The sequence below is a fragment of the Chiloscyllium plagiosum genome, unplaced genomic scaffold (genome assembly GCF_037043375.1).
Source record: "Chiloscyllium plagiosum isolate Xiang-an unplaced genomic scaffold, Cpla_swu_hap1 HiC_scaffold_53X, whole genome shotgun sequence".
Classification (NCBI taxonomy): domain Eukaryota; kingdom Metazoa; phylum Chordata; class Chondrichthyes; order Orectolobiformes; family Hemiscylliidae; genus Chiloscyllium; species Chiloscyllium plagiosum.
The window spans coordinates 2,196,273-2,220,141 of record NW_028270191.1 but is presented as its reverse complement, the minus strand read 5'-3'; the positions used below and the strand labels follow the sequence as shown (position 1 = coordinate 2,220,141).

The 23,869-nt window shown below is 42.0% G+C and overlaps 1 protein-coding gene across 2 annotated transcripts in view; it reads right to left on the bottom strand.

Moving 5' to 3' along the window:
* Nucleotides 1-23,869, bottom strand: part of spryd3 (SPRY domain containing 3) — a 384,202-nt gene that overhangs the window by 313,957 nt on the left and 46,376 nt on the right. For both annotated transcript variants that reach the window (XM_043682106.2, XM_043682107.2), the window contains exon 6: nt 20,825-21,013. In XM_043682106.2, coding sequence (XP_043538041.1) covers nt 20,825-21,013 — 189 coding nt within the window. The remainder of the gene's footprint in view (nt 1-20,824; nt 21,014-23,869) is intronic.

Sequence of the window (23,869 nt, the reverse complement as noted above, 5' to 3'; positions counted from 1 at the left end):
GAAAAGTGAAGCAACCTCTACAACGATCCCACCAAGTACTTCCAGCAAAGGTACAGCACGGTGTTTTCACAGAGTAAAGCTCCTTCTACACTGTCCCAATTAAACACTCCAAGGGCAGGTAAAGAATGTTCTTAGGAACAGAATGAAGCTCCCATTACCCTGTTCCCTTTATAACTTCCAGGACAGGCAAGGCAAAGGGCTCGATACAAAACAGAACACCTCTACATTGTACCCATGAAACACTTCCAGGACAGGTACCGCATGGGGTTGGGCAGAGACTAAACATTCTGCAGCATTATCCCTTCACACATTATCTGTGTTCAGACAAAACAAGAGACAAAGGACACAAATGATTATTCAAAAGTAGATGGAAGTTGTTCACGTTTGCAAATGGTACAAACTTGGAAGGGCAGTGCAATTGGTAAAGACAGTCAGAAAGCACAGAATTAGCTCAAAATGCGTAATTTGGCAGAACAATGGGTGATGAAAGTGAATATTTTCAGATGTAAGGTATGGCATGTAGGATGGAAAAACTGGCAGCACAGAAACACCACGAATGGCGTGCAAATTGATAGTCTGGAAGAGGCCTAGCAGTCTCAGTTGAGCTCAACATACATCCAACAGGGAGTCAAAATCTCAAAGTTTCTTAATAGCTACTTCTTGAATTTTGGGGTCAATTTTATGTTCACATTGGCTCCTTTATCATTGTCAGTCACATTTTAAGTGATAAAGTAATATCGCCTTTTTCTTAAAGGGGTTTCTCCTTTAGGCAGTAAAGTTAGCACTAATACCAAAGATTGTCTTTATATGTTATTAAATCTTTTAACTTAGAATCCAAAAGCAAGGTATTTTCTGTTCATCATAATGAAATTTCCGATCATTTGTATCTCTCCATGCATTCACCAAAATAAATAGCAAAATGCATACCTTATGTAAAAATCATACAACCTTAGGTCAGATTTCCAAGAATTATTTGTAACTTGGAAACATTCAATTTGTAAACAGCTTCCAGAGAACTTCTGTGAAAAATGAAGGAAGGGTGCCTACTGTCATTTTGAGATATAATTTGCAGATTATTAATCAGTTTGTATTCTGTGTCTCTGCAATAAGAAAAATTAAGGCTTCAGCTACTCTGATTGCCTCATCTTTACAAAAGGTTCTCCAGTATGAATATAAAATATAGAAGAAGTAGACCATTCAGTCAGAGTCTACTCCACCATTCAATGAGATCACGTATGATCTGATATTCCCTCAACTCCACTTTCCTGCCTTTTCCCTATCACTTTGACATGGTTAAAAGGAAGACAGGGCTGGCAACTCAGCATTCTCGAGTACAGAAGTTTCAGGTGCAATAGAGAGGTGGTGGTGGGGTGTGAAAACAGATGGGACCATTGTACCATCAGTACATGATACCATCACTGCAGTACTGAAGGAGTACATTAGAACATAGAACATAGAAGAATACAGCGCAGTACAGGCCCTTTGGCCCTCGATGTTGAGCCGATCCAAGCCCACCTAACCTACACTAGCCCACTATCCTCCATATGCCTATCCAACGCCCGCTTAAATGCCCATAATGAGGGAGAGTCCACTACTGCTACTGGCAGGGCATTCCATGAACTCACGACTCGCTGAGTAAAGTACCTACCCCTAACATCTGTCCTATACCTACCCCCCCTTAATTTAAAGCTATGCCCCCTTGTAATAGCTGACTCCATACGTGGAAAAAGATTCTCACTGTCGACCCTATCTAAACCCCTAATCATCTTGTACACCTCTATCAAGTCACCTCTAAACCTTCTTTTCTCCAATGAAAACAACCCCAAGTGCCTCAGCCTTTCCTCATACTATCTTCCTACCATACCAGGCAACATCCTGGTAAACCTCCTCTGCACCCATTCCAGTGCCTCCACATCCTTCCTATAGTATGGCGACCAAAACTGCACACAATATTCCATATGTGGCCGCACCAGAGTCTTATACAACTGCAACATGACCTCAGTACTCCGGAACTCAATTCCTCTACCAATAAAAGCCAGTACGCCATATGCCTTCTTCACCGCACTATTTACCTGAGTGGCAACTTTCAAAGATCTGTGTACATGGACACCAAGATCCCTCTGCTCATCCACACTACCAAGTATCCGACCATTAGCCCAGTATCCCATCTTTTTATTACTCTTACCAAAGTGAATCACCTCACACTTAGCTACATTGAACTCCATTTGCCACCTTTCTGCCCAGTTCTGCAGCTTATCTATACCCCGCTGTAACCTGCCACATCCTTCCTCACTGTCTACAACTCCTCCGACTTTCGTATCATCTGCAAACTTGCTCACCCAACCTTCTAACCCCTCCTCCAGGTCATTTATAAAAATGACAAACAGCAATGGTCCCAAAACAGATCCTTGCGGAACACCGCTAGTGATGGCACTCCAAGATGAACCTTTGCCATCAACTACTACCCTCTGTCTTCTTCCAGCCAGCCAACTCCTAATCCAAACCTCCAACTCATCCTCAATGCCATACCTCCGTATTTTTTGCAGTAGTCTACCATGGGGAACCTTATCAAACGCCTTACTAAAATCCATATACACCACATCTACCGCTTTCCCCTCGTCCACCTACTTAGTCACCTTCTCAAAGAATTCAATAAGGTTTGTGAGGCACGACCTGCCCTTCACAAAACCATGCTGACTATCCTTGATCACATTATTCCTATCCAGATGTTCATAAATCCTATCCCTTACAATTCTCTCTAAGATTTTGCCCACAACAGAAGTGAGACTCACCGGCCTATAGTTACTAGGGTTATCCCTACTCCCCTTCTTGAACAAGGGAACCACATTTGCTAGCCTCCAATCTTCTGGCACTACTCCTGTAGACAACGAGGACATAAAAACCAAGGCCAATGGCTCTGCAATCTCTTCCCTTGCTTCCCAGAGAATCCTAGGATAAATGCCATCAGGCCCAGGGGACTTATCTATTTTCACCCTTTCCAAAATTTTCAACACCTCTTCCCTACATACCTCAAAGCCATTCATTCTACTTAATTGTGACTCAGTATTCACATTGACAACAATGTCCTGTTCCTGATTGAATACTGACGAAAAGTATTCATTCAGTGTCTCCCCAATCTCTTCAGCCTCCACACGCAACTTCCCACTACTATCCTTGACTGGACCTATTCCTACCCTAGTCATTCTTTTATTCCTGACATACCTATAGAAAGCCTTAGGGTTTTCCCTAATCCTACCAACTAAGGACCTTTCATGTCCCCTTCTTGCTGCTCTTAGCTCTCTCTTCAGGTCCTTCCTGGCTACCTTATAACTCTCAATCGCCCCAATTGAACCTTCACGCCTCATCTTTACATAGGCCGCCCTCTTCCCTTTAACAAGGGATTCCAATTCCTTATTAAACCACGGCTCCCTCACACGACCCTTTCCTCCCTGCCTGACGGGTACATACTTATCAAGGACACTCAATAGTTGCTCCTTGAACAAGCTCCACATATCAATTACACCCTTGCCTTGAAGCTTACTTTTCCAAGCCACACATCCTAAGTCGTGCCTCACCGCATCATAATTTCCCTGCCCCCAGCTATAACTCTTGCCCTGTAGTGCACACTTATCCCTCTCCATCACTAGAGTAAAAGTCACCGAATTGTGGTCACTGTCCCCAAAATGCTCACCTACCTCTAATTCTAACACCTGGCCTAGTTCATTACCCAGAACCAAATCCAGTATGGCCTCACCTCTTGTTGGCCTATCTACATATTGTGTCAGGAAACCCTCCTGCACACATTGGGCAAACACTGACCCATCTAACGAACTTGAGCTATAGCTTTCCCAATTAATATCAGGACAGTTAAAGTCCCCCATAACAACCACCCTATTACTTTCACTCTTCTCTTGAATCATCCTCGCAATCCTTTCTTCTACGTTTCTAGGACTAGTAGGAGGCCTGTACAAAACTCCTAACAGGGTGAGCTCACCTTTCCTATTCCTAACCTCAGCCCAAACTACCTCAGATGGCGAGTCTTCATCCATCGTCCTTTCCACAGCTGTAATACTATCTTTGACAAGCAATGCCACACCTCCCCCTCTTTTACCCCCACCTCTGACCCTACTAAAACATTTAAACCCTGGGACCTGCAACAGCCAATCCTGTCCCTGTTCTACCCATGTCTCCGTAATAGCCACAACATCGAAGTCCCAGGTACCAACCCACGCTGCAAGTTCATCTACCTTATTTCGTATACTTCTTGCATTGAAGTATACACACTTCAAGCCACTTTCCTGTTTACAGGCACCCTCCTTTGAAATTGATGCCATGTGCCTAAACTCCCTACACTCCAGGTCCTGCACCCTAAAGCTACAGTCTGGGTTCCCATGCCCCTGCAGAGTTAGTTTAAACCCCCCCCAAGAGCACTAGCAAACCTCCCACCAAGGATACTGGTGCCCCTCAGGTTCAGGTGCAGACCATCCTGTTTATAGAGGTCCCACCTTCCCCAGAAAGAACCCCAGTTATCCAAATACCGGAATCCCTCCCTCCTGCACCATCCCTGTAGCCACGCATTTAACTGTTCTCTCTCCCTATTCCTCGACTCTCTGTCACGTGGCACGGGTAACAAACCAGAGACAACATTCTAGAAGGCTCTTCAAGTGAGACCATCTGGGTAGAGCTTACAAATTAAAACAGGCAATTACCTTCCTGGAATTATACTACATGCCTCCCAACAGTCACAGGAGATAGAGGAGCAGCTATGTGGGCAAATCACAGAAAGGTGCGAAAGAAAGAGGTTATCAACTTTGTTAACAATAACTGGGATCGCCTTGTTTGAAAGGATTAGACGATGTGGAAATTTTAAAGTGCACCCAGAAGAGCTTTTTGTGTCAGTACATAGATAGTCCAACTCAAGATGAGGCAGTGCTGTACCTAATCCTAGGGAATGAAGCCAGTCAAGTGGTTGAAGTTTCAGTGGATGAGAATTTTGGGGTAAGAACCATATCTGCAAGTTTCATAGTTATTATGGAAAGGAGTTAGTATAATACCAAAGCGAAATGTCTAAACTGGGGGGAGGCCAATTTCAGTATCATTAAACAGGACCTGGCAAACATTGACTGTGAGCAGCTACTTGCAGGTAAGTTAACATTTGGAAAGTGGGAGTCTTGTAAAAGTAGCATAATGAGAACCTAGGGCCAGTGTGTTCCTCTAAGAGCAAAGGGCAAGGATAGCAAGTTCAGGGATCCCTGGATGTCAAGAGATATGGTTTCGTGAAGAAGGAAAAGGAAGTACCTGTACAAAGGCAAAAGTGAGGACTGCAGATGCTGGAAACCAGAGTTTAGGTCAGAGTGGTGCTGGAAAAGCACAGCAGGCCAGGCAGCATCCTAGGAGTAGGAAAATCAACGTTTCAGGCAAAAGCCCTTCATCAGGAATAGGCTATTCCTGATGAAGGGCTTTTGCCCGAAACGTCGGTTTTCCTGCTCCTTGCAAGTACCTGAATATGCCTGGTACAGCGCATTAAAAACAGGGAAGGCCCTATGAAAGTATGGGTGGCACGGTGGCACAGTGGTTAGCACTGTTGCCTCACAGCCCCAGAGACTCGGGTTCAATTCCCGCCTCAGACTGTATGGAGTTTGCATGTTCTCCCCTTGTCTGCGTGGGTCTCCTCCGGGTGCTCCGGTTTCCTCCCACAGGCCAAAGATGTGCAGGTTAACTGAATTGGCCATGCTAAATTGCCCGTAGTGTTAGGTAAGGGGTAAATGTAGGGGTATGGGTGGGTTGCGCTTTGGCGGGTCGGTGTGGACTTGTTGGGCCGAAGGGCCTGTTTCCACACTGTAATGTAATCTCATCTAATCTACAGAAAGTGTAGGAGATTGCTTAAAAAGGAAATTAAGAGGCCAAAAGGAGCCACAAAACATCTTTGGCAGATGAGATCAAGGAAACCCCAAAGCTTTTTATATGTATATTAAGGGTTACAGGATAACCAGGGAAAGACCAAAAGGGCAATCAGTGCATGGGGCTAGTAGGGTAAGGTCTTAAATTAATAAATCTCTGCATTCACAAAGAAGAAATACATTGTAACTGGGGATTTCAGTTGGGATGGTGAGGTTCTAGAAAATGTTAAGATTAATAAGGAGGAGGTATTAGATGTTTTAGCTGCATAAAAATGTATAAGAGCTCTGGGGCTGATAAGATGCATCTCAAGCTTCTATGGAAAGGAAGGAAGGAAGGAGATTGTTCGGGCCCTGGTGGGTATAATGTAATACTTTGTTGGCTACAGGTGAAGTGCCAGATGACTAGAGGATAGCTAATGTGGTTCCTCTGTTCATCAAAGGCAGCAGGGATAGGCCGGTAATTACAAGCTGGTTAGTTTTACGAAGTCACAGATCTGCTCAACGAGCTGGTGTGTTTTGCTGCAGATGTTTCATCATCTCGCTAAGTGACGTTGTCAGTGCATCTTTGATGAAGTGTTGGTGGTCTGTCCCACCTGGTATTTATGTGATTTGCATCTGAGTGGTTTATTGACGGAGATCTGATTGGAGAGCCAGGCTTCAAGGAATTCTCTCATGTGTCTGTTTTGTCTGTGCTAGGTTGCATTGCTCCAGTTGAATTTGTGTCCTTCGTTGTCTGTGTGGTTGGAAATGAGAGGGGACCAGTGGTGTGGCAGTGGAGGGGGGGTTAGAGTTAAGTTTGCACACTCATACGGTCTGTTTTCTTCCTGTTTGTCCTACGTAATTTGTTTCACAGGGTGTCTTGTAGGTAATGTTCATTTTGTTGGATGTGGATGTCGGGTCTTTAAACTTTGTGAGGAGTTGGTGAAAGATGCTCATTGATTTATGGGCCACTAAGATTCCGAGGGGTCTGAGTTGTCGGGTAGTCATTTCTGATATATCCTTGATGTATGTTATGGTCGCTATCGTGTCTGGTCATGTTTTCTTCTTTAGGTTTGTTGCGTAAATATCAGAAGATAGTGCTCTTAGAGTAACCATTTTGTTTAAATCCCTTGAATAGTTGCTCCTGTTCTGCCTTCTGAAGTTCTGTGTTGCTGCAGTGTGTCCTTGTCCGTTTGAATAGTGCTCTAATGCAGCGTTGTTTGTGTGTGCTGGGATGGTTGCTGTTATAGTTCAGTATGTGGTCTGTGTGGGTGTTCTTTCTGGTCTGGAGTTCACTGCTTTGTGTGCGTTCCATGAATACATCTGCTGTTGTTTTCCTCTTCTTTAGTGAACTTCATTTTGGTGAAGATGCTATTGATATGGTGGTGAATTTCTTTCAGTTGCATACATTTAATGATGACAAATCATCGACATACCAGATCCAGAGTTTGGTTTGGATGGCGGTGAGGGCTGTCCATTCCAAGCGTTGCATTACATCTTCTGCTATCAGTTCAATATTAGGGACCCCATTGTGTACCGTTGATGTGTCTGTATACTTGTCCACTGAATGAAAAGTGACTAGTGAGGCATAGGTCTAATAGTTTTAGCATGCTGTCCTTGTTGACGTTGCTAGCGTTGTTGGATGTTCTAGTAACCACTTCATCCAATAGTGTGGCAATGGTACTCTTGGCCAGGAGAATATCTATAGATATAAAGAGTGTTGTTACATTAAATGAAAGCCTATTCTTTCATTCTCGTCGACTGTGGTTTGTCTGATGATGTCAAGGAACAGTTGGGTGGAGTATTCCATTATATGTAGGTAGGCATCCCTGGGAGTGATATAATAGGTCTGAGGGGTGCTCCTGCTTTGTGAATCTTGGGTAGCCCGTAGAATTGGGGTGTGCTGGATCTGTCGGGTTTCATCTTTTACCAATCTGTTTTGCTGATGCCTCCTGCACTCTGTCGTACTCAGACCCTGAGAAATCTTAATGGCCCACAAGTCGAACACCTCTCATCAGCTCCTCTCAAAAGTTTAAAGGCCTGACATCCACATCCAACAAAATGAACGTTATCTACAAGATATCCTGTAAGGACTATGAAAAACACTCCATAGGACAAACAGGAAGAAAACTGACCATACGAGTACACGAACATCAGCTTGCCACTGCCAGACATGACCAGTACACTCTCATTTCCAGTCACACAGACAACGAAAGACACAACTTGAACTGGGACAGTGTAACCACCCTAGCACAGCAAAATAGAGACACATGAGAGAGTTCCTTGAAGTCTGGCTCTCCAAACGGAACTTAATCATCAACACATTGAACAAACCACAAATACAAACTCAGACACAGTGCTTAAAAAAAAAGACACATAAATACCAGGTGGGACAGCCCACCAACACTTTATCGAAGTCACAATGTCACCTAGCAAGGGAATGAAACATCTACAGAAAAACACATCATCTAGGCAAATAAATCTACAACCTCATCCACAACCCGAGCTACAAATCTTTTCAAAAACTGAGTTAAAAATCACAACACCAGGTGATAGACTATCACCTGATGAAGGAGCGTCGCTCCGAAAGCTAGTGTGCTTCCAATTAAACCTGTTGGACTATAACCTGGTGTTGTGTGATTTTTAACTTTGTACACCCCAGTCCAACACCGGCATCTCCAAATCATTTCAAAAACAGGTTAGTCACGTCAGTGGTAGGGAAGTTATTGGAAAAATTCTGAAGGACAGGATTAGTCAACACTTGGAGAGGCAGGGATTAATCAGGGATAGTCAGCACAGATTTGTTAGAGCAAGATCCTGTCTGACTAATGTAACTGAAAGTTTTTGTAAAGGTGACAAACATACTGATGAGGGTAGTGCAGTTGATGTGATTTACATGGACTTTAACAAGGTCCCAATATGGAAGGCTGGTCCAAAAGATAAGAGCCCAAGGGATCCATGGCAAGTTGGCAACTGGATCCACAACTGACTTGCAAATAAGAGGCAAAGAGTGATGGTGGAAGGTTGTTTTTGTAACTGGAAGCCTGTGACCAGCGACGTACCACCTAGATTGATGTTTGGACCATTGCTGTTCGTTAGGTACATTAGTGACTTGGATGTGAATGTAGAAGGTTTAAATAGTAAGTTTGCAGATGACACAAAAATTGGGGTATTGTTGATAGCGAGACAGATGGTCTCAGGTTAAAATCTGACATTGATCAGCTGGTAAATTGGGCAGATGGAATCTTATCTGAATAAGTGTGAGATGATGTATTTTGCAAGGTCCAATAAGAGAAGAAAAATACACAATGAATAGTAGGTCAGAGAGCACTGAAGAACAAAGGGACCTTGGTGTACATGTCCATTGACCATTGAAGACATGGACAGAGCAGACTGTGAGAATCTCTTCTCCATGGCAGACGCGTCTAAGACCAGAGGGCATAAGTTTAAAGTGAGGAGTAATTGTTTAGAGGAGAGCTGAGAAAAACATTTTCCTCCCAGAGGGTGGTGGTCGGAAGATGGAACATGCTGCCTGAGAAGGTGGTGGAGGCAGGTATTCTCACAACATTTAAGCATTTGGATGAGTACTTAAGATAGTGGGGCATAATAGATTATGGACCCGTAGCAGCCTAGGACTGATGTAGTTTGGGGTTTGTTAGTTGGCACAGACATGGTGGGCCAAAGGGCCTATGATGGACAATGCTATGACTCCATTACTTTGTCATTCATAGACGAGGACTTCCAAATCCATCTATTCTGTGGGTTTCTGCAGTCTTTCTCAATTTAAAGAACATTTATTCTTCCTGCCAAAGGGCATAACTCTCACATTTCCCCACATTAACAGATGGAATATAAAGTCTTGCCTACTCGTTTAACCTGTCTATATCCCTCTACATGCTCTTTGTGACACTCTCATTAATTGCCTTTTGACCTATTTTTCTGCCTTCTGTAAACTTTGCTACAGTACATTCACCTTCCTCAAAGTCATCAATATAGCATGAAGCTATGCTGACTCTGCTTAACCACGATGCACTTCTAAATGTTCTGCTATTGCACTCCATATAATAGACTCTAATATTTTCCCAATAACAGATGTTAAACTAACTGACCAATAATTTTAATCTCCTTCCCTTTTTAAATAAAGGTGTTCTATCTCCTCTCAACATGTTCAACATTATTAGGGGCTATAAACACCAATAATCTAATCAATAATAGATAAAGTTACACCAAATCACAGAATTGTTCGGGCAAGAGGCAGCCATTCAGCTCATTCTGTCTGCACCAGCTCTTCAACTAATCAACTTGACGTAATGCCATTCTCCTGCCTTTTCACGAAGACTCTGCTCATGACTTATATTTAATAAATCTTCTAATGTCTCGATTGAACTTGCTTCCACCACACTTCCAGGCGTTGCATCCCAGAGCAGAGACACACACTGTGAAAGAAGGATTTTTCGCACATCACGTTTACTTATTTTCCAAATCACTTTAAATCTCTGCCCTCTTAATGTTAAGGTCCTGGGGAATATTGCTGAACAAAGAGACCTTGGAGTGCAGGTTCATAGCTCCTTGAAAGTAGAGTGGCAAGTAAATAGGATAGTGAAGAATGTGTGTGGTATGGTTTCCTTTATTGGTCAGAGTATTGAGTACAGGAGTTGGGAGGTCATGTTGCTGCTGTACAGGACATTGGTTAGGCCACTTTTGGAATATGGCATGCAATTCTGGTCTCCTTCCTATCGTAATGATGCTGTGAAACTTGAAAGGGTTCAGAAAAGATTTACAAGGTTATTGCAGGGTTGGAGGGATTGAACTATAGGGAGAGGCTGAATAGGCTGGGGCCGTTTTCCCTGGAGCATCAGAGGCTGAGGGGTGACCTTATAGAAGTTTATAAAATTATAAATAGACAAGGTATTTTCCCCAGGGTAGGGGAGTCCAGAACAAGAGGGCATAGGCTTAGGATGAGAGGGGAAAAAAGGGTGGTGCGTGTATGGAATGAGCTGCCAGAGAAGTGTAGAGGCTGGCACAATTACAGCATTTAAAAGGCATCTGGATGGCTATATGAATAGGAAGGGTTTGGAGGGATGTGGTCCAAGTGCTGGCAAATGGGACTAGATTAGGTTAGAATATCTGGTCAGCATGGACGAGTTGGACCGATGGGTCTGTTTCCATGCTATACATCTCTATGACTTAACAAGTTCCAACAGGAACTCTATCAACAAACACATTGAGTTAGACCCCATCTACCACCCTCTGAGAAAAGGAATAGGAAGTGACTTCACCACAGGAAATAATATCACCAACCCAAAGAAACCCAAACATATAAATAGAAAGCAGGAATTTTCAGCATTGCTTCACCCAAGACCCACTGAAGATGTTACCTAGTAAGCTAACAAAACGTCTGGAAATTAACCTTGCAGCTCAGCGAGCAAACCTACATCCAAAATCTCTATGACCCTTGTTCTTGATGTTTTGACACATGGGCGCAGTTTCTATCTGTCAACTTTGTTAAGGCCTAATCATGAATTTGAAAACTTCAACCAAATTTCCTCTGAGCCTTCTTGTCTCAAAGGAGAACACTGAACAGTACAGCACAGGAACAGACCTTTTGGCCCACCACGTCTATACGGACTATGATGCCATTCTAAACTAATCCCATCTGCCTGCACATGGTCCACATCCTTCTACTCCCTGTCTTTTCGTGTGCCTGTCTAAATGCCTCTTAAATGTTGCTATTGTATCTGTTTTAACTACCTCCCCTGGTTAAAGCACATTCTCGGCACCTGCTATCCACTTTGTAAACAAAAACCTTGCCTTACACATCTTCTTGCAACATTACCTCAGTCACCTTAAACCTTTACCCCATAGCATTTCACATTTCCAGCCTGGGGAAAACACACCAACTATCCACGCCTCTCAGGAAATTATTTACTTCTATCAGGTCGCCCCTGAAGCTCTGATTGTTTTTGCTTGTGTCAAAGTTAATTCAACCTCTCCTTATAGCTAATACACTCTAATCCAGGCAACATCCTGGTAAACCTCGTGTGCACTGCCTCCACATCCTTCCTTTAGTGTGCTGATCAGACTGCACAAAATACTCCAAATGTGACCGAACTAATGTTTTACACAGCTGCAACATTACTTGCCAAGTTTTATATTCAATGCCACAACTTTGTGTTGCCAATTTCAGGGAGCTATGGATTTGCATTCCAAAACCACTCTGTATATCAATGATCCTATGAGTCCTGCCACTTACTGTATACTTTCCTCTTGCATATGACCTCCCAAAATGCATCACCTCTCACTTATTCAGATTAAACCCCATGTGTCATTTCTCCACCCAACTTTCCAACTGATCCATATCCTGCTGTAACCTTTGACAATCTTCTTCACAATTACAACTCCACCAATTTTCGTGTCACCTCTTCCTCCATCCCGAAGAATAATCATTAACTAATCTCTCTGTTCCTAATCCCTCAGTCAACTTTGTATCCATATTTCAGACGACGCTATAACTTTCCTCAAGTCAGTTGTGTGGAACTTTACCAAATGCCTTTTGGTAGTCCATTAGCATTGCTACCTCACAGCGCCAGAGACCCGGGTGACTGTCTGTGTGCAGTTTGCACATTGTCCCTGTGTCTGTGTGAGTTTCCTCCAGATGATCCAATTTCGTTCCGAGTCCAAAGATGTGCAGGTTATGTGAATTGGCCATGCTAAATTGCCCATAGTGTGCCAGTTAGATGGGTTAGCCATGGGAAATACTGGGTTACAGGGACAGGACAGAGGGATGGGTCTGGGTAGGATTGTCTGCGGAGGATTGGTGTGGGCCTGATGGGCCAAATGGTCTGCTTCCACACTGTGGGGATTCTATGATTCTATGAATAGCACTATCCTGTCAACCCTCTCTGTTACCACATCACAGAGCTCCAGTACATTAAACATGACTGCCCCTTAAGAAATGCATGGAGGCTGTCCCAAATTAATGCACATTTGTCCATGTGATTATTAATTGTACTCCAAATGATTGTTTCTAGAAGTTTCTTGGTCTGCTTTTTTTCTTACAGAGTGTTCTTGGATTTTCTTCCCCAACCTTTACCTTTTGAGGAAATGTATCTTGATTATGCACAAACCATTTTTTTTAAACAAAGGGTAAACATTGTTCAGTACTTGCAGTCTATCCAGTGCAGCTTCATTCTTGCCTCATTGAAGTCAGCTCTTCCCCAATTAATTATCCTGACTCTGGATTGTCTGTCATTTGTTTTCCCTCATAGATATCCTAAACCTCACAAGATAATGATCACTATTGCCTAAATGCTCCCCCACTGACATTTTAACTAATTAGGTCACCTTATTCCCAACAACCAGCTCTTTTTGGAATGGACAGAAAATTGTTCTGAACAGAATCTCAAAATGCTTGCCCTCACTGACCTTTGTGTGATCACTATCCTAAGTCTATATTCTCACAATTCATGTGCTGCATTTAACAACTCTATATTGCTTTCACCTCTCTAATTTCCTTGCAGAATTCTTTCTCTAAACCCTTACCAAAGGATAAAGAACCTATTCAATCGATTGACATTGGGCCTGGCATTCTGCTCTTCCTTCCCCTGGCCCATCTGATACTCTCCCTCTGCCCTCACCTTGAAGGATGCTCCCATCTGTTTGGCTTCAGCTGGAACAGCCTGTTCAATTCAGAACAGCACATTATAAATTACAAGTGTTGGAAAGGGTGCAGAAGAGATTTGCTGGAATGGTACCAGAGAGATGAGGGATTTCCGCTGCTGTGGATAGACTGTGGAAGCGCAACTTGATCTGCTTATCGCAAAGGGGTTTAGTAATACATTTAATGGAATGGTTCAAAATCAAGAACAGTTCTGATAGAATAAACAAAGGGAAACTGTTTCTAGCCTGTTGTTTTTTTTTAAAAAAGGAAGGGCAGGAACCATCACCATACAAATTTTAAAAAGTGATCAGCAAAAGAACGAGAGATACAATTAAGGCACAACATTATTTAATAAAAACACAGGAAGTGATGGTGATCTGGAAAGCACTTAATGAAGCATGCTGGTAGTAGATTCAACAGTAACATGCAAAATGGAATTGGATAAACTGTGGAAGTGGAAAAATTGACAGGGTTGTGGGATGAATTTAGAGGGATGAGATTAATTGGGTAGTTTTACAAAAAGCTGGCAAAAACACATTGGGCCAAAATGTCTTCCTGCTGTGCTGTATCATTCCACAATTTTGCAGGTCTTGCAAAGTTTGTTAGAATCAGCTACTACTGAATTGCTGCCTGAGAGGGACTAATCTTTTAGTGGTAGCTAGAGATGTTTAAAACTTTCATACCCAGTTCCAATTTATCACAAAGTTAGCATATAATTATTTGTTGTGCTAAACTCTTGAAAATATATTCGGCAGCATTAACAACAATGTTCATTTATAAATAGGCAGCAAATAGTTACAGTTAATGGGTATTGCTTGGATTGGAAAGGTTTGGAAGTGATGTACTCCAGGGGTCAGTGTTGAAACTACTTTTGATCACAATAGAGGTCTGTTGGAGCATGGCATGCTTTGCCACAAGCAGCAGTTAGGGCAGCGAACATTGCACTGTTCAAGAGATGATCTTTTCAAGACATTCTTGAAACAGAAAAATAAACAAGGGTATAAGGAGGGAGAGTTCAGTATGGGATTAATCTCGGATTAACGTAGCAAAGAGTACATAGATGAGAGGTTGAATGGTTTTCTTCTCAACTGTAAAGCTTTCTGTTTCTGTATACGTTTCTTCCAGTCAGAAAGAAGCAAGATTTTAAACATAAAAGAGAGTGTTAATTGAATTAGCTGATGAATCAATTGAATATCTTGGGAATATATTCACTGCGGTCAGAAATGCAGAAAATAATAATAAAGCAACTAATCCAGGAACAATTACTTTCAGTATCATATAACAAGAATGAATATAAAAATCAAAACTGCAGCATTTTTCACGTTATTATCAGAAAGATGCCAATGTAATTACACTGCATAGCTTAACGAGAACAGATAACATAAGCAATCCATTCAAGTCTTAATTACAGCTCAGCCAGGAACAAACAGGGCATACAGTTTCTCTGAATAGCATTTTACATCACTGTATGTCTTGGTACAAAAACATATTGCTATTCAATTTCCAGGCAGAGTAACAGCCATTCTAAACATAATTATTTTAGCTTCAAATAAGGATTTCCACATTTTTCCAAAAAGGTCAGGGATTACAAATGAGAAGCAACCTTTTCCTTAAGCATTTCTTGAAATTGCACAGGGATGTGTAACCCATTGTTTGAACTGCCAAGGCACTTCACAGGGACATTTAACTTAATCACCATAAAAGCAAATATATTCTCTAACCCCATCCACCCCTCGTATTGAGTTCACCTTTTGTAATCACTGTATTGTTTTCTAATATAAAACATTCATTTCAGCAATAAAATGCTGAGAAAAAGCAAATGGACGAGAGAGAGAATCACAATAAAAGAAAAGTGAGTTGATGATGTATCCCACTTAAACCAAGTCTGCAATTATTGTTATCAAGATTTCAACTCTTCTGAAGCATAGCAATCTCCTGAGACCAGACAGAAAATAGCAACCCTTACGGCAGAACCTTTGATAAAGATATGTCACTTTACTGCCCTTTGACTTACACCAAATACTAAATGAATAAGTGTGAGAAAGAACAGGGTGATCATCCACAGTACCACCTCAGCCCACAGTCTGAAAGAACAGTATGACAATCCACTGTACCACCCAGTGCCAGAGTGTGAAAGGATAGTGTGATAACTCAGTGTATCATCCAGTGCCAGAGTGTGAAAGCAGAGTAAATATTTTGAAAATAAATGAAAAGATGCAAATTTCCCTTGGTTCCATATTTTTAAAAAGTCAAATTCTAACTTTGGTCAAAGCCATTTCCAAATTGTTGCACCTTTTACTCAAATAAAAACAAATCAATGCTCACACCTGTTCTTTGGTCTTTACAGCTACTGTAACCAAGTGACAGCTCAAAACAACGTTCAAATAAAACCTGACAACTAGTCAAGGAAGGGCGTGCGATAATTTCTTCTGCCGGCTCATAAAAATAGACACAGCTTTGAAAAGACATCATTGGTCAAACTTTACCTCACTCAGAAACCATGAATTTAATGATGGCTGTGCGTGAAGCTGATGATGTGTTCGTTAAAGACATATCATTGAATCTGTCATTAATGATCCATTAATCATCTGATTGACAGGTCGGCATGAGTCTAAAAAATGCAGTAGCAGTCTGCGAGCTTATACTTGTTTATTTTTCCAGGACAGAATAGTCATCATTTAGGATTGCTTTTACAGTATTCATTTCCACTTTCTTTTGACAAATTACATGTATTATCTATAAAAACAGTCAACTATAAGGCCATTATGAAAAACAATTCTTATGAAGGCAATTAAAAACTCAGACCTTCAATATAGGTGTCACTATTAGTCAGAGGTTTTACAACAAAAAACACCCTTCAGTCCATCATGTCCAGGCCAATCATCAAACATCTATTTACCCTAGCCCCATTTTCCAGCACTTAGCCCATAGCCTTGTACGCTACATTGTTTCAAGTACTCATTTATATAATTCTTAAACACCTTGAAAGTTTCTGCCTCACCAACCTTTTAGGCAGTGAGTTACAAATTCCCATCACCCTCTGGGTGAAACCATTCTGCCTGAAATTCCTTCAAAACCTCCTGCTCTTGACCGGGTGGCATGGTGGCTCAGTGGTTAGCACCGCTGCCTCACAGCACCAAGGTTCCAGGTTCAATTCCAGCCTCGGGCAACTGTCTGTGTGGAGTTTGCACGTTCTCCCCGTGTCAGCGTGGGTTTCCTCAGACCTTTCCACATTAAACTCCATTTGCCACGTCTCAGCCCAGCTCTGCAACTTATCCACGTCCCTCTGCAATCTTCAACATCCTTCATCACTGTCCACAATTCTACCGACCTTAGTATCATCTGCAAATGTACTAACCTATCCTTCTATGCTCTCGGCCAGGTCATTTATAAAAATAACAAATAGCAGTGGACCCAAAACAGATCCTTGTGGTACACCACTAGCAACTGAACTCCAGGATGAATATTTCCCATGAACCACCACCCTGTCTTCTTTCAGCTAGCCAATTACTGATCCAAACTGCTAAATCACGCTCAATCCCATACCTCCGTATTTTGTACAATAGCCTACTGAAATCTATATACACCACATCAACCGATTTACCCTCATTCATCTGTTTGGTCACCTTCTCAAAGAACCATGGTTACCATGAAGGATGCCCCTTCTCAACTTCTCTCTTTGCCTGAGGCATAGAGTCAGGTTAAATCACCACCAATCTCTCTTGTGAGAGTAGGACAATGGTGACTTTACCTTTTTAGATGGCATAGTAAACAGACTCAAAATCTAAATTGGTGAAGTTAAAACCCTTCAAAGGTGTCAAAAAGTGGGAATAACTGCAAGGATGAAAAGAACTGGTGGCATAAATCTTCAATTTTATAAAATTATTTGTATGCACCACGTTAACAGTTTGTACACATTACACAGAATATATCACATAGAAACAGGCCATGCTGGTGTCTACATTCTACACAATATTCCCTCTAACCTTATTCATCTAATCCCACCATCAAATCCTTTCTCCCTGTGCTTATCTAGCTTCTTCTCAAATGCATCTGTGTCATTTACCTCCTGTATGCCCTGCATTGGCGAGTTCCGCATTCTTATCATTCTCTGGGTAAAGAAAGTTCTCCTAAATCCCAAGTGAGATTTATCATTATCTTTAAGATCAATGTCAAAGATTCACAAAGGTAATGTGAGGGGCTAGTATTTAGAGTCACAGAGTTATACTGCATGCAAACAGACCCTTTGGTTCAACTTGTCCATGCGATCAGATGACCTAAATTAATCTAGACCTTTCTACCAACATTTGACTCATATCCCTCTAAACCCTTCCTATTCATACACCCATCCAGATACATTTTAAACTTTGCAACTGTAGCAGCCTCCTCCACATGGGCGGCACAGTGACTCAGTGGTTACTCAGCACCAGGGACCCGTGTTTGATTCCAGCCTCGGACAACTGTCTGTGTGGAGTTTGCACATTCTCCCAGTCTCTGCGTGGGTTTCCTCCAGGTGCTCCAGTTTCCTCCCACAGTCCAAAGAGGTGTGGGTCATGTGAATTGACCATGCTAAATTGCCCATAGTGTCCAGGGATGTGTAGGTTAGGCACATTAGTCAGAGGTAAATGTAAGGTAATAGGGTAGGAGAATGGGTCTGGGTGGGATACCCTTCAGAGGATTGGTGTGGACTTATTGGGCCAAATGGCCTGTTTCCACACTGTACTGATTCTATGATTTACTTCCTCACTGTGAAAAAGTAGCCCTTTAAGACCCTTTTGTAACACAGAATCATAGAAACCCTATGGTCCAGTGAAAATAACTCACCTAAAGTTATACACATCTTATGCTTTGAAGGTTCCACCCAAATATTTCCTTTCAAAACTCTGGTGCTGTCTTATGGGCCTATTGTGTATATTACATGTATTATTTAAGTGTCCAGATTTAATTCGATGTCTTTGATTGCAGTCTCATTATAGCACCTTGTGTGGCCAATATGTTGTACTTCAATACATTTGCACTTTTTCCAGATTTTGTCAGTTAATATCACATTATAAATAATTAATAGAAAGTCACAAGCATGAGCAATTCTGTTTACCCCCCCTCTTCTGTACAATCATTGAAATACAAGGTAAAGTATTTCGATTTCACAGCTTAATAGACAAGCAAGCTGTGAACATTAAACTCTGACATGACTTATTCAGCAAGAAAAACAAGACTTTGAAGTGTGGAGAATATACATGTGGTCATCTCAGTGTACTTTGATACTGCGACAATACGATGGCTTTTGAGGTATATTTTGTCCTCTTTTTAAAATCGAGAGGTCGAAACAGAGATAGTGAGCAGTCTGTTCCAAGCCAATAAAATAAGCAGCTTGTGAGGCCTTGGGGATTTTCTTTAAAAGTTGGAACAATAGAAGCAGCATAAATGGGTGGAGTCAGGCTCCCACAAAACCAGAGTTTTAGTTTAGCTCTCTGTAGTTTTGAAGCTGCCATACATCTCACCCTGCTATGGCAAAATGTTTGAATTATCTCTTCCAGAATTTTCTCTTCCAGAATTTTCTCTTAATGGACTTTCATCCTGAATTGGAGAAGCATTGCATATGACACAATCTATTTTACTGAATTTGTCTTTGCCAAGGGTGTGTTTATAGGATGTTACAATGTTGGAAAAGTTGCTGTTTAGTAGTTAAATAATCTATTATTCTGTTAAGTTCTCCAATAGTTAAAGTTAGACCAATTTTTCTTTCTTTTGACTGTAGATTAACAATAAAGTGTGTTTTGCTTAAGGCTGAGTAGTGTAACCAATCAAATTACATCTGGAACACAGCATTTTACACTTGTCTTTAAATAAGAAAACATTAGGGTCAATGCTAACACCTTGATTTATTTGAAGCGGGTTTGGTCTGGTCCATAACAATATCATCCACTACCTCCACAAAGACAACCAAATTCAAGGCAAACAGGCTAATGCAGTAGACTATGGTAATCCATTAGTTATGTTATTGGTGCAGTAATCCCAAGGTAAAGTGCTTAAATCTCACCCAGCAACAATTAATGCAAATAATATTTGAGCTTCCACTGGAAAGTAATCACAAAATCTAATGTTCACTCTTACCTTTGTTCCTTTCTCTATACCCAGAAGTGCTAACAGCTGCATGGGTTTTCCCCATCACTAAATCATCTGTGGCAACATTCACAATTATTTAGCATATCACCAATAAAGAACTCCAGGTCCACAATGCTTAACTGGGTCTCAGAGTTCAGCAGAGCCAGTAAAAACTGCCTTGTCAGTATCATACATGTTACAAAGAACGAACTTTAAAGGTTCAAACAATGATGTGCAGCAAAAGCTCAAGTTTGATTTCACAACATCTGGTATATTCACAGAAGCAACTCAAAAAAGCAGTAACACCACCGTTACATTTGGTTTGTAAAAATTCTCATTTTCTTTAAGCGCACAACGAAACATAAGTGGAATCTAGGCAAATCCTGCAACTAGGATCAGCTTCATCGATCAGTTCAATGATGGGAGAGGGTTTTTTTTATGTGGGTATCACTGCCAAGCCACCATTTACTGTCCATCCCTAATCGCCCAAAGGACAGTTAAGTACGATCGACATTGCTATGGATCTGGAACCACGTGCAGGCTAGACCAGGTAAGATCAGCAGTTTTCTTCCCTAAAGGACATCAGTGAACCAGATGAGTTTTTCCAAAAATTAGCAATGGTTTCATAGATATCATTAGATTCCTAACTCCAGATAGTTATTGAATTCAAAATTCTACCATCTGCTTTGGCAGCATTCAAACCTGGGTCCCCAGAAGATTGCCAAGGTCTCTGGATTAATAGTCTACCAATAATACCAGAGGCCATCATGTTTGAATGAACTTGTACCTGTGCATTTAGATCAGTTCCTGAGGTCACATAGATCAGTGTCACCAATGTGAAATATTGCAAATTATTAGGATCAGGCAATAAACTCAATACGTATCCTGCTTCCCAATACCAACAGAGATGACTCACAGAAAGAGAAACTTAGACACTTCTGAAGTCACACATGGCTGGCTTCACAAAAAATTGCATTTTCAAAATTGAAGAGAGTTTCCTGACATTGGCATATAAATGCAATCTAAATTTTACAATACCAAGACAATTTCTGATGAGTTCCAGAATCTACTAGTAAAGCCATGATAAAACTTGCTGACAGATTTTCAAAACACATTGTCTTGCAATATTTCCCGATGCAAAGATAATCTTGTGAAACATGGACTTGAAAAAGTTACTTACTGTTCCACAAACTTTAACATCATGTAAACGGCCCCATTCATCTTCATGACTGTCAACCATCATGACACTGTCGTCCTCATCCAGCCCCCATTCAACCTGAAAGTCAATGCGAACTTCTTCACCAAGAGAGTGCATTCCAACTGCTGGAAACAATCCGTCAGGAGACATAGCCATAACTACTGACCCCACCTAGACAAATATAAAAAGGAAAAAAGGTCTTTCATACAGATACATTATACAAACACAACAGTACAAGATCAAATAATACTGATCCAACTCATGAACAGATGCATTACTCGATATCGAACTGAGTTCCACGTGTCAGGAATAGGAGGCCACGAAGTCTCTTCTGAGTACTCGATCTTTCGGTCAAATCACAGCTGATCTGACTGTATTTGAACTCCATTAACCTGCTCAAACAGCTGGGCAGTTGGTTTGTGATCAGAGTAAAGTCAACAGGGGTGAAGCCACATTAGGTTTGGTACTGTGTAATGAGCCCAGCCAGGTGTTAGACTTGGAAGTAGGTGAGCATTTTGATGATAGCGATCTGTTATGTTTACTTTAGTGATAGAAAGGGATAGGTATATACCACTGGGCACGGGTCACAGCTGGGTGAAAGGCAATTACGATGCAATTAGGCAAGATTTAGGAAGCATAGGATGGGGAAGGAAACTGCAGGGGATAGGCACATTAGAAATGTGGAGCTTATTCATGGAAAAGCTCCCGAGTGTCCTCGACAAGTATGTACCTGTCAGGCAGGGAGGAAGCTGTAGAGCGTGGAAGCCGTGGTTTATGAAGGAAGTGGAATCTTTGGTCAAGAGGAAGAGGAAGACTTATGTTAGGATGAGATGCGAAGGCTCAGTTAGGACGCTTGAGGATTACAAGGTAGCCAGGAAAGATCTAAAGAGAGAGTTCAGAAGAGCCAGGAGGAGACATGAGAAGTTGTTGGTGGATAGGATCAGGGTAAATTCTATAGGTATTTAAGGAATAAAAGAATAACGAGAGTAAGAAGAGCTTATGGCCGAAGTGTCGATTCTCCTGCTCCTTGGATGCTGCCTGACCTGCTGCGCTTTTCCAGCAACACATTTTTCAGCTCTGATCTCCAGCATCAGCAGTCCTCACTTTCTCCTAGACAGTAAGATTAAGGGCAATCAAGGATAGCAGTGGGAAGTTGTGTGTGGAGTCAGAGGAGATAGGGGAAGCAGTAAATGAATATTTTTCAACAGTATTCACGCTAGAAAACGACAATAGTGTCGAGGAGAATACGGAGATACAGGCTACTAGATGAGGTGGGATTGAGGTTCACAAGGAAGAGGTATTAGAAATTCTGCAGAGTGTGAAAATAGATAAGTCCCCAGGGCCGGATAGGATTTATACTAGGATCCTCTGGGAAGCCAGGGAGGAGGCTGCCGAGCCTTTGACATTGACCTTTAAATTGTCATTGTCTACAGGAATAGTGCCAGAAGACTAGCAAAGGATAGCAATTGTGGTTCCCCTGTTCAAGAAGAGGAGTAGAAACAACCCTGGTAATTATAGACCAGTGAGCCTTACTTCAGTTGTTGGAAAAGGTTATAAGAGATAGGATTTATAATCATCTAGAAAAGAATAATTTGATGAGGGACAGCCAGCACAGTTTTGTGAAGGGTAGGTTGTGCCTCACAAATCTTATGGAGTTCTTTGAGAAGGTGACCAAACAGGTAGATGAAGGTAAACCGGTTGATGTGGTGTATATAGATTTCAGCAAAGCGTTCAATAAGGCTCCCCACAGTAGGCTATTGTACAAAATGTGGAGGAATTGGATTGTGGGAAATATAGCGGTTTGGATAAGTAATTGGCTTGCTGAAAGAAGACAGAAAGTGGTGGTTGATGGGAAAAGTTCATCCTGGAGTCCAGTTACTAGTGGTATACCGCAAGGGTCGGTGTTGGGTCCACTGCTGTTCGTCATTTTTATAAATGACCTGGATGAGGGCGTAGAAGGGTGGGTTAGTAAATTTGCAGACGACACTAAGGTCGGTGAAGTTGTGGATAGTGACAAAGGATGTTGTAGGTCACAGAGAGACATAGATAAGCTGCAGACCTGGGCTGAGAGGTGGCAAATGGAGTTTAATGCGGACAAGTGTGAGGTGATTCACTTTGGTCGGAGTAACCGAAATGCAAAATACTGGGCTAATGGTAGGATTCTTGGTAGTGTAGATGAGCAGAGAGATCTCTGTGTCCAGGTACACAGATCCTTGAAAGTTGCCACCCAGGTTGACAGGGTTTAGATTCCCTACAGTGTGGAAACAGGCCCTTCGACCCAACAAGTCCACACCAACCCTCCGAAGTGTAACCCACCCAGACACATTTCCCTCTGACTAATGCATCTAACACTATGGGCAATTTAGCATGGCCAATTTAGCATGGCCAATTCACCTGACCTGCACACCTTTCGACTGTGGGAGGAAACCGGAGCACCCGGAGGAAACCCATGCAGACACATAGAGGATGTGCAAACTCCACACAGACATTTGCCTGAGGCTGGAATTGAACCTGGGACCCTGGTGCTGTGAGGCAGCAGTGCTAACCACTGAGCCACCATGCCACCCGTTCCAGTGAGCCACCGTGCCACCTGTTAAGAAGGCATACAGTGTTTTAGCTTTTATTAATAGAAGGATCGAGTTCCGGAACCATGAGGTTATGCTACAGCTGTACAAAACTCTGGTGCGGCCGCACTTGGAGTATTGTGTACAGTTCTGGTCACCACATCATAAGGAGGATGTGGAAGCTTTGGAAAGGGTGCAGAGGAGATTTACTAGGATGTTGCCTGGTATGGAGGGGAGGTCTTACGAGGAAAGGCTGAGGGACTTGAGGCTGCTTTCGTTGGAGAGAAGGTTGAGAGGTGACTTAATAGAGATATTTAAGATAATCAGAGAGTTAGATAGGGTGGATAGGGAGAGCCTTTATCCAAGTATGGTGACGGTGAGCATGAGGGGGCATAGCTTTAAATTGAGAGGTGATAAATATCGGACAGATGTCAGAGATAGTTTCTTTACTCAGAGAGTAGTA